Source organism: Populus trichocarpa, chromosome 1, assembly GCF_000002775.5.
Source record: "Populus trichocarpa isolate Nisqually-1 chromosome 1, P.trichocarpa_v4.1, whole genome shotgun sequence".
NCBI lineage: Eukaryota > Viridiplantae > Streptophyta > Magnoliopsida > Malpighiales > Salicaceae > Populus > Populus trichocarpa.
The window spans coordinates 13,292,987-13,307,144 of NC_037285.2; the positions used below are offsets into that span (position 1 = coordinate 13,292,987).

General features: G+C 32.7%; 1 protein-coding gene across 1 annotated transcript; it reads left to right on the forward strand.

The window, feature by feature from the left end:
* Window positions 1-7,572: 7,572 nt before the first annotated feature.
* Window positions 7,573-9,137, forward strand: LOC18094623 (zinc finger protein ZAT9). Its single transcript, XM_024607232.2, has one exon. It carries the CDS (start codon window positions 7,770-7,772, stop codon window positions 8,763-8,765), a length of 996 nt encoding a protein of 331 aa, XP_024463000.1. The 5' UTR covers window positions 7,573-7,769; the 3' UTR covers window positions 8,766-9,137.
* Window positions 9,138-14,158: the final 5,021 nt, after the last annotated feature.

The window sequence follows — 14,158 nt, forward strand, 5'->3', positions numbered from 1 at the left end:
GATGTTGGGCACCACTTTATTATTTCATGCTTTAATTGATCTAGGAAACAAATAAAATTGCTAAGTTTAGAAGAAATCTTCATAAGAAAACTTGTTTTATCTCTTAAACAACTACTCTGCGCACCAGGAGTATGATTCTCTCCCCTTGTCTGAGCTCCGGAAGTTGTAATCTTAACAGCCAAGTTACCCCATTGAGGACTCTGTAAGGTATGGTTTCTCCTCCTTCATAGGCTTAGCAATGGATGGCCTATCTAAAACATCGATAACGCGTAGAAAACTTTGTGCAATGAGTCTACGTATTTGAAAGTTGTTTTTTTAAATATTTTTTATTTAAAAATATATTAAAATAAAATTATTTTATTTTTTAAAAATTATTTTTTATATCAGCGTATCAAAATAATTTTAAAAAATAAAAAAATTATTAATTTAAAATAAAAAAATTGTTTTTTTCAAAAGTATTTTCAAAACATAAAAACATTCTAAGTTATTATCCTAAAACGGGATGGAATATATATTAAGGTTGTAAACTATGCCTAATACTTCGATTAGGCAAGAATGGTGTTTGGTGACTAGCTTTCTCAAAAAACAATAATGATATAGCGCTTGATTTTGAAGTCTTGTTTGGCCTCTTGCATTGCTTGAATTGCCGAATTTAGTCCGCAATCTTACCATGTGGAAAATTAAAGTTTATTAATTTCAAGGCATGGGGCCATCGCCGGGATTCATCGATTACTTTCCATAATAACTTGCCATTGGGGTGTTTACTTTTGGATAAATTACAATAAAATACGATTATAGAGAGTTTAAGATTTTGATTAAAAAGAGTCTCCATTTAAACAATATATATAGTATAATAAAACCTTTTTTAAATCCAAAATCTTAATTTCAAATTTAGGTAAATTAAGACATAGAAATTTAAAGAAAGCATATATATGACAATAATAATTTCACTACTGATTGGATCAATTTTGTTTTGATTTTCTCTTGTAATATTCTTTCTCTGATTCTTAAATTTTCTTAATTTAGCTTTTTTTTTTCTAAACAATAATTAAGAGCATTCTGGTATAAAAGTTTGTCAAATCTTCACAGTTTTAGCCTGTGTTTTTAATTTCACAGTATGATTACGATGATTTATCCTTTATTTTTATTTTTATTTTTATTTCTGTTTCTATTTTTTTTTTTTTTGTAAGCATGCATAAACTGTAAATTTTGAAGAAGCAAAAATTCTCTTAATCGTGCAATAAAGAAAATATTGTCGGGTTCTTTCATTTGCTTCTGTCCGAATTCCCTGCCGTTAAAATTTGTTTTCCCAAAATAGAAAGCAAGGAAAAAAAAAAAAAAAGGAAGCGAAGATCATCATCAAGTAAGATGGCAATTAATCAAGTGCCATTGCCATCCATTACAAGGAGGAATCATCTAATAGGTAATTTAATTGTAAGAATTTAGGATTAGAGATTTGTTTTTTGTGTTGTCTTATATTCAAATTCTGTGATTACTAATATGATAATCACTAAAAACTGGTTCGGATATCAATATTAATAAAAAAAATTAATAATAAAAAGAAAAAAAAAGCACAGGGCAGCTTAATTCGACAGCTAGAGCACCTAATCAATAAAGGCAGCTAGGTTTTTTTTTAATTCCCGCGCTAATACTTCTAAACAAAGAAAAAAAAAAGATAATAGTATATTAATTGTTTGTTTCTGTGTGTTATAATCTGTTTTTAAAATTATTTTTTTAGATAATTTTTATGGTTTTAACGTAATGATATTAAGATATAAAAAGTATATTTTTAATACATTATTAATTAAAAAATATTATGTGCAAACACAAAAAAATCAAGTTATCAGAAAAGGCCCAAATCAAAATAATAATAAAAATGAAGATTCAATGCTTGTTTGCTTCTGCCGGCCCCCATCAATTCCCCTTCCAACCTTGGTGTGATTTCCGATTTTCTTTTTTTTTTTTTTTTTTAATTCATTTGTCATTGCCATTCTTGTTATTAGAAAAGGCCCAACAGTTTTGTTGCATGAATTTGATAAGAAGGAGGTAACTGGCCGTTTCTTTTGACTCCTTCCTGTTCTTGTGTTGTTCTTAGGATCAAATTGTCAAGGGAGCAAGAACTATCCACTTCATGTATCAAGAACTCATTCATTTTCAGTTCCAAACATTGAAGTGAGATGACCAATTCAACAAAAGAGGGCTACGGGCCTTCTTCTTTCTTATGCACACATCCCATAAATTTTCAATATCATGAGTGCAGAATTTTAAAGGAACAATTTTCAATATCATGGGATGTTTACGTGTTCACATATAGAGAATAATTTTATTTCTTACAAAAATTACTAGTTTGTTGGATTGTGTTATGCTGTAGTTGAGATTAAAAAAATGTGGAAAAAAGTATTTAGTTCATAGAGAATTATTTTGCATTGTTATTAAATTCAACCTAGTGGGTTAATTTTGAAACCTCACAACCTGATTTCTTATCTAACTTGAGTTTAAAATAAATCAGCATCAAAGTTGCCTTAACATGTCCCAGTAAACTTAGTGGGTCCAAAAGCAACTCAGATGATTTGTAAAAAGCGTGGTTTGGCTATAAAAAATATTTAAGATGGTGTATTTTTTTTATTTTCATATGGTGCCTTTACAGTATGGACCTATATTTAGATGTGATAGGTGATATAATATTTTATACTTTGTATGTAGTCATCCTCTCTATACAATTTTTATGCTAAAATGAAAGTTAAAGAGTATATATAAATATTATGTAAGTTAATAATAGGTTTTTTAACAACACTTTTGTGATTTATTTACCATTTATTGTTTGATGGAACTTGGAAAGAAGCATCTCGATCGTTAGAGGAAAAGAAGTAGTGGACATTGCGCACTTGTGCATGTCAAGATCATGAAACATGATGAAGCATGGAATGAAATAGTCAGTAATTTACTATTAATACTTGGCATATATTGTGAATTAAAAAATATAAAGTTCTAAAGCTATGATATTATAATATAAAATTATATATAGAGAAATAGAGAGAAAATTAACTCTAATGTTTTTTAAAAAGTTTATAATACCCGTGAGCATCCTTCCTCATCGCTAGCAGTAGGAAACCTTAACCATTCTTTGAGATAGCAGTAGGACCAATGAAAGAGAATTGCGATCCAACATGTGAAACAAACCAGGTGTTGGTTTCCAATTGATGGAGCGTCAACGTATGCAAAAAGTCTTTTTTAAGCTGCCTAGTAATTAATATGTCATGCCATCCACCTACGATTGCACGTATTCGGTAGACTGCCTCCGAGCACCTAGCAAGCCCGGTACCTTCTTTCTTTCTTTCTTCTTTCCGATGAATTGACCGAACACCTTGCTGTGTCATGAGGCCCAACATTAACACATGTACACCATTCTCTTCATTATATATATATTCTAAGATTTCTAGGGATTTAATAATTCAATAATTATTAAATCCAGCTTGTAAGGACTATATCTATCTAGTGATATTTTACTCCAGCTTCAACACCATTCAAAATTCTTGTTTTATAGATTGTGTTTTGAAAGCAAGAATCTCGAATTATTTAATTTAATATTTTTTTTAATTTCATAATACCTCATAGATACTATTTTAATTTCTCTCTTTAAACTTTTTTTCTTTAATATTTCATATAGATAAATTTTATATACTCGATGTATTTATAAAAATAAAAATCTTTTATTTTTTGCAATCATAATTAACCTTTAATATAAAATAAAAAAATTAATAACTCATGCTTTTATATAGAAGATGAGATTCTTGCTTTAAAGTTAATAACTATTTTTTTATTTGTTAATTAATATATATTTTTTATTTATTTTACCAAGCATTAACTTTAATTTTTCCGTTTCTCAATAAAAAAATAACACTATCATCACTTTATTTTATTATATTAAAAATTAAGTTGAAATCCTACCAGCATCATCACAGCCTATATTAAAAAACTAAATTTTAAACCATCTAGGTGGTGGTCCAGTGGTAAGAGTTTTGGACCAAAAGGTTTGATCCCTATGTGGTCTCAGGTTCGAGCCCTGTGGTTGCTCATATGATGGCCACTGGAGGCTTACATGGTCGTTAACTTCAGGGCCCGTGGGATTAGTCGAGGTGTGCGCAAGCTGGCCCGAACACCCACGTTAAACTAAAAAAAAAAACTAATTTTTTAAGAGAGAGAGAGAGAGAGAGAGAGAGAGAGAGAGGGGCGTAAGCATGAGGCCGTTAATTTATACAATCTGAACTCACCTAAATTTTATCCCAGAACAAGAAAATTGGTTACTTGTCTTCATAGCCAATTTTGGAGGATACCGTCCGATCTGCCATGCACATATTCAATTAAGGTGCTCATCATTGTTTAATTCCAACGAAGCAGCTGAGATTCATTGAAGACAATTCCTACCCTAAGATCGAAAGAATGCAGCAAAATCATTGGTCATCATTTTACTGTTATCCATCTCATCGTGGCTAGCGAAACAAAAAAAAATAAGGGGACGTACGAGCCAATGTAGAAAACGAACGTAAATGCCTTGGTACAGGCCACAGGGTACGGTTCATTGCACAAATATAGAGGCTTGTGGCGTGGGCGTGGGCTTCTTATTTTTTCCTGACAAAACTGAATACGTGGAAGAACACCGCTGCCTTCAAGCACTCAACAATGTTTATGCATTTATTTATTACCAAATGGACATTTTATAAAGCTGCTCTCAGTAAATAACTAGTGACAGTGTTATTTCTTTTCTAAGTTTATTTTTAATAAAAGATATTTATTTAAAATTTCTTTTCTAGTTTTATCTATTTTGTCTTTGAAATTAACCAATAAAATAACTAATAGGCCATGTTGAATGGTAAGAGAAGGGGGGGGTGGTATAGCCTTCATTTTCGTGTCTCAGTCACAGCAAAGAACAAAAAAAAGAGAGCGTCAACTGATCATAAAGTTGCCATTACATACCGGAGATGATGGCGTAGTGTTTGTCATGCGTGGCAAACACCATCGGCGGGCGCTGGTGGGTTTATGACTCTTTCTCTTGGTCTAATTGACTGTTATTTGTGTTCGTATACAAATTACATTGTGCTTGATTCCTTTTATTTTATTATATGTTAAGTGTTGCTGAGAAGCACAGTTGATTTTCTCGTTAATGTCCTTATTATTTTAAAAAATGAAGAATTTGTCAATTTTTAAAAAACAAATAATATTTTTTTATTAACGTGGATGTCCGAGCTCGACTAATCCAACAAATCCTTAAGTTAACAACCATGTAATCCTCCAGTAGCCATGAGATTTGTGAAACTCGAACTTATTACCTCTAAAAAACAAGTCTAGAACCTGATCAATTGAGTTATGTCCCTCAAGATTAATAATGTTTTTTTAAAAAACAATCAGGTTGGGTATCCTTTCTCTAATCCAAAAGCACAAATACTTAAGAATTTGTTTTTTTTTTAATAAAATAACAACATTTTCAATTAATTATTTAACAAATTACACAAACAAAGATAATTACATAAACTCAATTTCATTTTTTTTCTATACTATTCACTATAATGAGATTAAAATATTTTCTGAAATTAATATTATTCAAAATTGAATTAAAAATATTTTTTAAATTGAAAATTATAAAAAAATAATAAAAGTGATGAAAGAAATAATGATGGTTATGGTTATGACATAATGACATTTATATGTATTGTAAGCTGGTAGTTTAAGAAAAAAAAAATATTTTCTTAATAATTTATTTGAAAATGTTTTTCATGGTTAAAGTGTATAAAGAATAAGAAAGTGAGTGTTTGTTTTTATATAAAAAAGTTAAAATTGTTTTTTATAATATCTTTTCGAGTATCTTTTATGATTTTAACGGTTAATGTTAAAAATAAAATAAATATTTTTGATATATTCTCAATTCAAAAGCAAATTTTAAAAATATATATATATTAACAAGCACGCTTTAAACTTAGATTAGAAGAATAGCGTGGAAAAAGGATACGGTATAGGGCATAAAAAAGCCCCAGCCGGCATGCTAAGCCGCTGACTGTCACAACCTCGGAAAGGAGCAGAATCTTGTGGATTTTCTAAACCAAATTACTACTCATCAATGCACATAAATACGTCAACGTTTAAGCTACATTTTTTCCCTTTTTTAAAAAAATAATAGCCTTGCAACAGGCTCAGGTCATTTCTTCCGTGAGACATTAATTTCCTGATAAAAATCATCCACTCACAGATGATAAAATAATAATAATAATAATAAAAAGAAAAAGAAGGGTGGCGCGTGGATTTATAACCAATGGGCCACCCGAGTGCCTCGAAGCTAACAGTAAACGAACCTGTTCTTCATGCCTTCCAATCTCGACGATTATGACAAGAAGATAATTAAGAGGAAATAGAGACACGTATTTATGAAATAGTCATGGACATGGCATTAAAGGATGGCTCCTGTCCACAGTGATGAAATTGCTGAGTCCACCCATTTCATTCATGATTCACTCGCTTTTACACTCCACCAAATACAAAAATAAGAGTGATTGGGACAACTAATGCTTTTACATTTTATTTTATTTTTATTTATTTCTTATATCAGGTTGCTTTGAAATGTAAGCTTGGGAGAATCTTCAAAGAGCCTGTATAGTAGCATTCCAAAACAGGTGTACATAAAAGCTGGACGAAGAAGAAGAAGAAGATCATAATTAATAACATACTTCATAAATCAAGTCACGGAATTGGGCATGCGAAAGTTCACCCATGGGCACAAACAAAATTTGCTTCATGAAAAATCCGACGAGCGTAACTCAACTGGTCAGGTCCTCTGTTTGCTTTCTAGAGATTACCAGTTCGAGTCACACGAACCTCAGGACCACTAGAAACTTACATGATCGTTAACTTTAAAGCCAATGAGATTAGTCAAAGTACGTGCAAGCTGACTCGGACACCCAAGTTAATAAAAAAAATCCACTTCATGGTTTCAAATGTACTCACATTATAGGTTATTTTTTAAAGTAGCTTTTATTTGAATACATATTAAAACAATGTTTTGTTTGATTGAGAATGTAGTAGAAATTGTTTTATAAAGTGTTTTTTACTTGGAAATGTATTGAAATAATATTTTTATTATTTAAAATTTATTTTTGACATCAACGCATTAGAATCATCAAAAACACTAAGAAAATTAATTTAAAATAAAAAAATTTAAAATTTTTCAGAAACATAATTCAAAACTGTACTACCAAACAAAACCTTAAATTTATTTGGTGAAGAAATATAAAAAGATGGATGGTGGACTGTATATCCCCTGAAAATATATGGAGAAAAATAAATGAAGTTAGAACACCAATCTAACTGGCATTATATTTTATATATATGGGCTTCTATAAAGTGGTAAAAAGAAAAGTTTAATGCCCAAATGGGCAAGGTTTGCACGTTACATGTCCCTCTTTCTCCATTCACGATCACACTTTTTTTTTTAATGTTTCTATAGCAATTCTAAATATCATCTAAATCTAAATAATAACTATATATATACTACAATTTACAACTGTTTTCAATTTTTTTTAACTCCAAAATCCAAATCATAATTTTGGGTTGTGTGTCTTTTGGTGGAGGAATGCTTGTCACCTACTCCTTTTAAGTTCCCCCGATCCTCTATTCTTCTCTTAGTGCCTTCTTCTCTGCAAAGCAAGCTTTATAGAAAGAGGCTAGAGAGAGAAAGACAGCTAAAAAAAGAAAGCTTTGATCTTTGCTTGCTAACTGCTTCAATGGAGAGGCATAAATGCAGGCTCTGCGTTAGAACTTTTCCGAATGGCAGAGCTTTAGGTGGTCACATGAAGGCCCACTTGGCAGCAACTCGGCCGCAACTCGGCCTTGATCGTAATGAGTCGTCCTCTTCCTCGTATTCTTCTTCTGCTGGTGAAGAAGAAGTGCAAGAAGAGCAAGAAATCATCAAGATCAAAGAAGCAGTTGAAGAGAAGTCTCTGGCTTATGGATTGAGAGAGAATCCCAAGAAAAGTTGCAGGCTTGCAGATCCTGAGTTCTCTTTTGCTGTTGATACTGGGTCTGTTGTTGTGCAAGATAGGGAGAGTGAGACCGAGTCAAGAAACCCAACTCGAAGACGATCCAAGAGGATCCGTAAATCATGTGGTTTTGGAGAGAGTCAGAAGCAGGATTTTGATGTCAAGAAAGTAGTAGACTTCAAGAATCCGAGTTGGGGCGAGTCATCATCACCAGCTGAGCCGGAACCGGTGAGTTCTGTTTCTGATACCTCTCCTGAAGAAGATGTTGCTAGGTGCCTTATGATGTTGTCAAGAGACGTTTGGATGAGAAATGATGAAGAAGAAGTTCAAGAACAAGGCGGGAAAGATGGAGAAAAGTCGGTCGATATGTTGGAAGAAGCAGAGGAGATCAAAGTCAACAAGATTCGCGGGAAGTTTAGATGTGAGAAATGCATGAAACTGTTTCGATCTTCAAGAGCATTGAGCGGTCATAAGAGGATTTGCTCGTTAAATGCAACTGAAGCAAGAAATATTGCCGCTGCAGGTGATGCTAATGACAGAATTTTTGAGTGCCCCTATTGTCTCAGAGTGTTTGGGTCTGGGCAAGCACTTGGTGGACACAAAAGATCGCATCTTATAGGTTCTTCAACTAGTACTAATGCTGTTGCTGAAGTATCAACTAAACTCGAGAACAATATGATAGATCTTAACTTGCCTGCTCCAGTGGAAGATGATGAATTCAGTGTGGTGTCTGATGCATAATCCATTAATAGTACTCAAGCACACCTCTGAAGTTCATTGTGGGATCCGAGGTTAAGATGCCCTGTCTTGTGCAATTCAATCAAGTGGGTGACACATTACCTTTACCTTTCATCCACAGATCAATGCTTCTTAGATTTTTTTTTTTTTTTTTTTGGGATTTTTGATTCACTGGCCGTCTGCAGTTCATTTCTTTGAATTCTCCGCAAGTGCCTTGTCATAGATTAGATAGTTTAATTAGGTAAATAGGGATTAAAGTAATGTAGTGGACTGGAAGCATCCTTCCTTCTTGTTACAGTAATTGTGCTGAAAATTCATTTCTGTTTGAATTTAAAGTCAATCAATGCTAAAATTCATTGCTTGAACTTTCCACTACTTCCTCCTCTTCTATCTTATTGGTTTGGTAACTTCACGTGTTTGTGGCGGCTACAATTCAAGTATTTGTTGCTCATTGTGTCTGAAGCAAGCAGCTCCGCTAGCGCCAGTAGTAATGTGCTCTATTCAAGCGGAGAGCACCGCCCACACACACACACACTCACAGATGTATATATAAGTTGTTCCGATTTCACTTCATGTGTACCCCATTTCATGATAAAAGCATATTTCTTGGTGTTTGCCTGTGGACCTAGAACATGGTGATATCTGCAAAGCACCAAAAAGCGATAAAAATTCTGTTAATCTGTCCTGTTCTAGACTTCTAGTTTCCAGCTGTTCCTGTAAACTGTCTACTCCCTCGCATTAATAACTGTTATTATTTTTTATTACAGTTTTATTTCATAATCATTGAAGTAAAGTTTTTTTTTTTTTTTTTAATCTCATGATGGGCTTTTGTCTAGTTGGGAAGAGTTGGTACTTGCCCTTCTCCTTTGCAGGGGTTTGTAATTTAGCTTTGAAGTATAAAATCAATGATTTGAAACAGTTCATGAAAGGACAAAAACAACCTCTACGCAGTGTGGAGTTATTTTCCATGGGGTGGGATATGATATCCTTGAATGTGATTGGAGAGAAGGTCCAAATCGCTTCATTTTCTGAGTAAAAATTACTACTACTATCTATCTATATATCTGCCTATCCGCCTTGAAATGAGCAAAAAAAGAAAAAAAGAAATATCCTGGCAAAAGAAGGAGCCATTGCCATCCTGTTCTTATCGAAGAATCAGTCAGAGTTATTATATACATCAAATGCTTTTTTATATAGATACCAAAAGAATGCAATTGACTATAGGGTTTTAGTCGAATAAAAGAATGGTCTTTGCCCTTTAAGGCTCCCTTCTTTGATGCATGTGATTCCTTGTTTTATAGGAATTCTGATTAAAATCACAGACTGAAAAGCCCCCTGTCCCTCCCTCTTTCCCCTTTTTTAATTTTCATTTTTTATCAAAGAAAAAGAAAAGGAAATAAGAATTCCTTGCAATATTTACAGCGTTCTTCAGCCTCCATGTCTTTTTTCGTATTGCATTATTGCGGGTTGCATATTTTCCTGGACATCATACAGTATCAAGGGCAACATCAAGCCAGGAAAGTGTCGTCCCTTTCTTTAGTTCTATATCTTACAAGACACTGTTTAATGCCGACATGCGTAATTAGTTTCTGATATGTCTATGCAATTTCTGGTGTAAAAGCTATGGTTATTGCAGAATTCTTGAAATAATCTGTACCTTGCACACACTTTCAATGCCTATAGGCTACATAGCACTAGGAGAATCGGCAAATGTCATCTGTTCGTGCTCTTGAACAAGTTTTTCTCATCTGTATCAAACATGGTTCTTTCCCTCTGAGATGCTTGTACTTTTAAGCAGGACGACCCCACATTTATTCCAAGTTCTTGCAATTTTGATTTTAGAGTGTTCTTTTATATAATTGCATCATCTTTATCATGCCTGTGGTAAAGTAGGAGAACATATAATTCTTTATCAAAATATTATAAATGCCGAAAACAAGGCGTGCTTCTAATCTCTCCAATGATTAGAGTCATATGAGATATTGTTACTTTTTGAAACACAAAACCATCATCTTTGCCGTTTCCCTCTTAAAACATGCATCGCCGTATATGAAACTAACATATATTTTGCTTGGTTTATGAAAAAATAATTTATCATATAACTTGCCAATAGATGAAGATCAGATCATGGCATGACCTGCGCCAAATCGTTGGTCGGATCATTTTTTCTCTAAATATAAAAAAAATGCAATGGTAATGTATTTTCTAGAAAAAAAATTATTTATAAATTATAAATCCGATGCATATTAAATAATGTATTTTTTAAATATTGAGATAAGAACATACTAGATGACATCTATTTTTAGAAAAAAAAAATATTGAGACAGCAACACATGGATTGACTCGGACTAATCCTAGTTAACTTGCAAAATCTACGATGAGGGTCATAAGACTGTAATAAACCTATAGAAAGCAAATCGAAAAAAAAATTATGAACCCAAATTCCTAAATAACTCAATGTTGGAGGATGAAATTTAAAAAAAAAAATCTATATAAATTACAAAAAAAAAAACAGCTTGAGTTAACCCGGGTAAATCAATTGAATTTGCGACATGGGTTATAAGAATTGAATAACCCTATAGAAATCAAATTAAAAGGAATTATGAAACTCCATTCCCAATCAACTAAATATTGAAGGAAAAAAATGAATAAGAAAAGATTCTATTTTTATAAAATGACAAAAAAAAAAAGCTCAAGTCAACTCATGTAAATCTTTCAAACTCGTGACACGAGTCACCAAAATAGGATAACCCTATAAAAAGCAAATTAAAAGAAACTACAAAGCCCAATTATCAATCAACCTAATATTGAAGGATGAAACTGCAAAGAAAAAAAAAATCTATATTAAAAAAAGGACAAAAAAGACTTGAGGCAATTGAGGTTAACTTGCCAAACCTCGGATCTAAATTATGAGATTAGGATAATCTCATAGAAAGGAAATCAAAAGAATGACGAATATCAATTTACAATCAACACAATGTTAAATAATAAAATTGAAAAAAAAACAACTAAAGAAAAGGACCTAATAAAACGATCCAAGTTAACCTGAGAGAACTTTTCAAACTCGCAACCCAAGTCATGAGACTAGAATTATATCATAGAAAAAAATATTAAAAAAATAAACTCAATTCTCGACCAACCAAAGGTTGGACGATGAAATAAAGAAAAACAATTATTTAAAAAAAACAAAAAAAATACCCGAGCAAACCTGGGTCAACACGAAAACCCAGTGACCCGAGACATGAGACCAGAATTATCCTATAAAAGGCAAATAAAAAGAATTATGAAGCTCAATTCCTAACAAATTAAATTAAATGATGATATTGAAAAAAATAAACAGTTAGTAAAAGTAACAATTAAAAGAATGAGGACGAAAAGTGACACTAAAAAAAGATCATGCAACCCACTTTGGTATTTTGAAGAGTGATAAGCGTGGAAATTGAGGCGACGAGAGAGAAAAGAAATGAAAAGAAAGAGAAGAAGAATGGTTCGTCGAGCCAAACTAGAAGGTCCATGTCGACACGTGCCGCACATGGAAGGTGAACGTAACGAGGCAAGTAGGACGACACCAAGGAAGGAGGCCATTGGACGTTGAAGATTGTTGCACACGCCACTCATGTGCGGCGGCCTCTCCAACACATAACACACACCAACAACTTTTCCCAATTCTTTCCTCTCTTTTTTTTTGTTAAAATTGTCAAAGAACCATATCAACCTAATAGATTAAGCTGTTAGGTAAGGTCTCAAGATATGATTTATATTATTCTCTAACACACCCCCTCAAGTGAAACTATTTGTCAAGTGAAACCATTTGTGCTTGAAACTTGTACAGACCTACATTATCTTATACTTAATTTTTATCAAATAAATAGGGATGGTGAGATTCGAACTCGTGACCACTTGGTTATCAAAGTTCTGATATCATATCAAAGAACCATCTCAACTCAATAACTTAAACTGTTAGGTAAGGTCCCAAGATATGATTTATATTATTCTCTAACAAAAATGAGTCTCTAAATTGACAAGTATGAAGCCCAAATTATTTTAAATAAATAAAATTGACGTATTTTTTTCCCAACCAAGCACCATTTTTTTTTCTGACATCCCAAGAATCCAATGTGAAAAGAATAGAGTCAAATTATAAAGTCCTGTCTCAAATCAATTAAAAATAGAAAGGGTAATATTTTTTTTTAAAAAAAAACATAAGCATAAAAAAAAAACAGTAGATTTGTTATTGTCATCCATGGTGCTTTTGGGTCTTCTTCCTCGACATTTTTTGTTACAGTATGTTTAGTTTAGAGATAGGAGAAGGAAAGGCAATTTTTCCTTGACCCGTTCTTTCAAAGGAGTGGAAGAAAAGGCTTGACATCGTTCTCATTGAGTGATTCCTTCTCAAGTTTTCCCTGACTCTGTTTGTTTCCTAAGACTGATCACCATTTCTTCAAATAATCTTCCGGTGCCAATTAGTTTAATTAAAAAATCAAAAAAGAAAACCAAAACCAACGGGAATAATATATTAGAGTGGCCGTTAAGAAAGGGGTAGTTTTTTTAAAAAGAAAAAAGAAAAAAATGAGGTGCCCTACAACTAAGGGTATAAAAGGAAACTGACAATACAGATTTGGTCAGCGTGAGTTGTGCCACGCATTGTGTAAACTGGGAGGAGCAAGAGATGAAAGACCTGAACTGGGTACGAAGAAGACGAAGCGGCAGACTTTGAGGTCAACTTCTCCCTGCGTCCTTTTCTCCAGTGGGGCCCTCCATTCCACCCGGTTAAGAGGGCGCTTGGAATTACGTGTCAAAAATATTTTTTAAAAATTAAATTTATTTTGTTTAAAATTAATTTTAATTTATATTTTTAAATCTTTTTAAAAATAAAAATATTATTTTAATATATTTTTAAATAAAAAATACCTTAAAAAACAATTACTATATAAATGATAGTCTTGGAGTTAAAATTTCTCAAAAAAAATGATTTTTTTGTTACGTCTACCCCGTCGGGGTTTTATCTAAAACAAGTCAAAGAAGGCTTTTTTAACGAGGTTATATATAAAAACAAATTATATCGACCGGTGGACAAATGGTGCTGAAGGCCCGCTCGCTCTTCTTCTTCACAGCTGGATTGACAACAAGTCTACAAGAGAAAACAATCCTCTCTCACATGCCCGTTTTGGCCTTTTCGTCAGAATTCTTAATTCGCTTCATGCAATGATAGAACAATACTGGAATTTGATTGACGGTGGGAGGCAAAAATTACCTAAAACTGATCGAATTACTCTGAGCGTGGACATAAACTAAGGCAATTGACCTCTTAGATTGCAGTCTTAGCGTGCTCCTACGCGTATAATGTTAGTCGTTGCCCGAAAAAGGAAACGAAAAACACTCACACGGAAAGAATT

Coding starts and splice junctions, on each gene's coding strand:
- LOC18094623 (XM_024607232.2), top strand. CDS start 7,770: ATGGAGAGGCATAAATGCAGGCTCTGCGTTAGAACTTTTCCGAATGGC.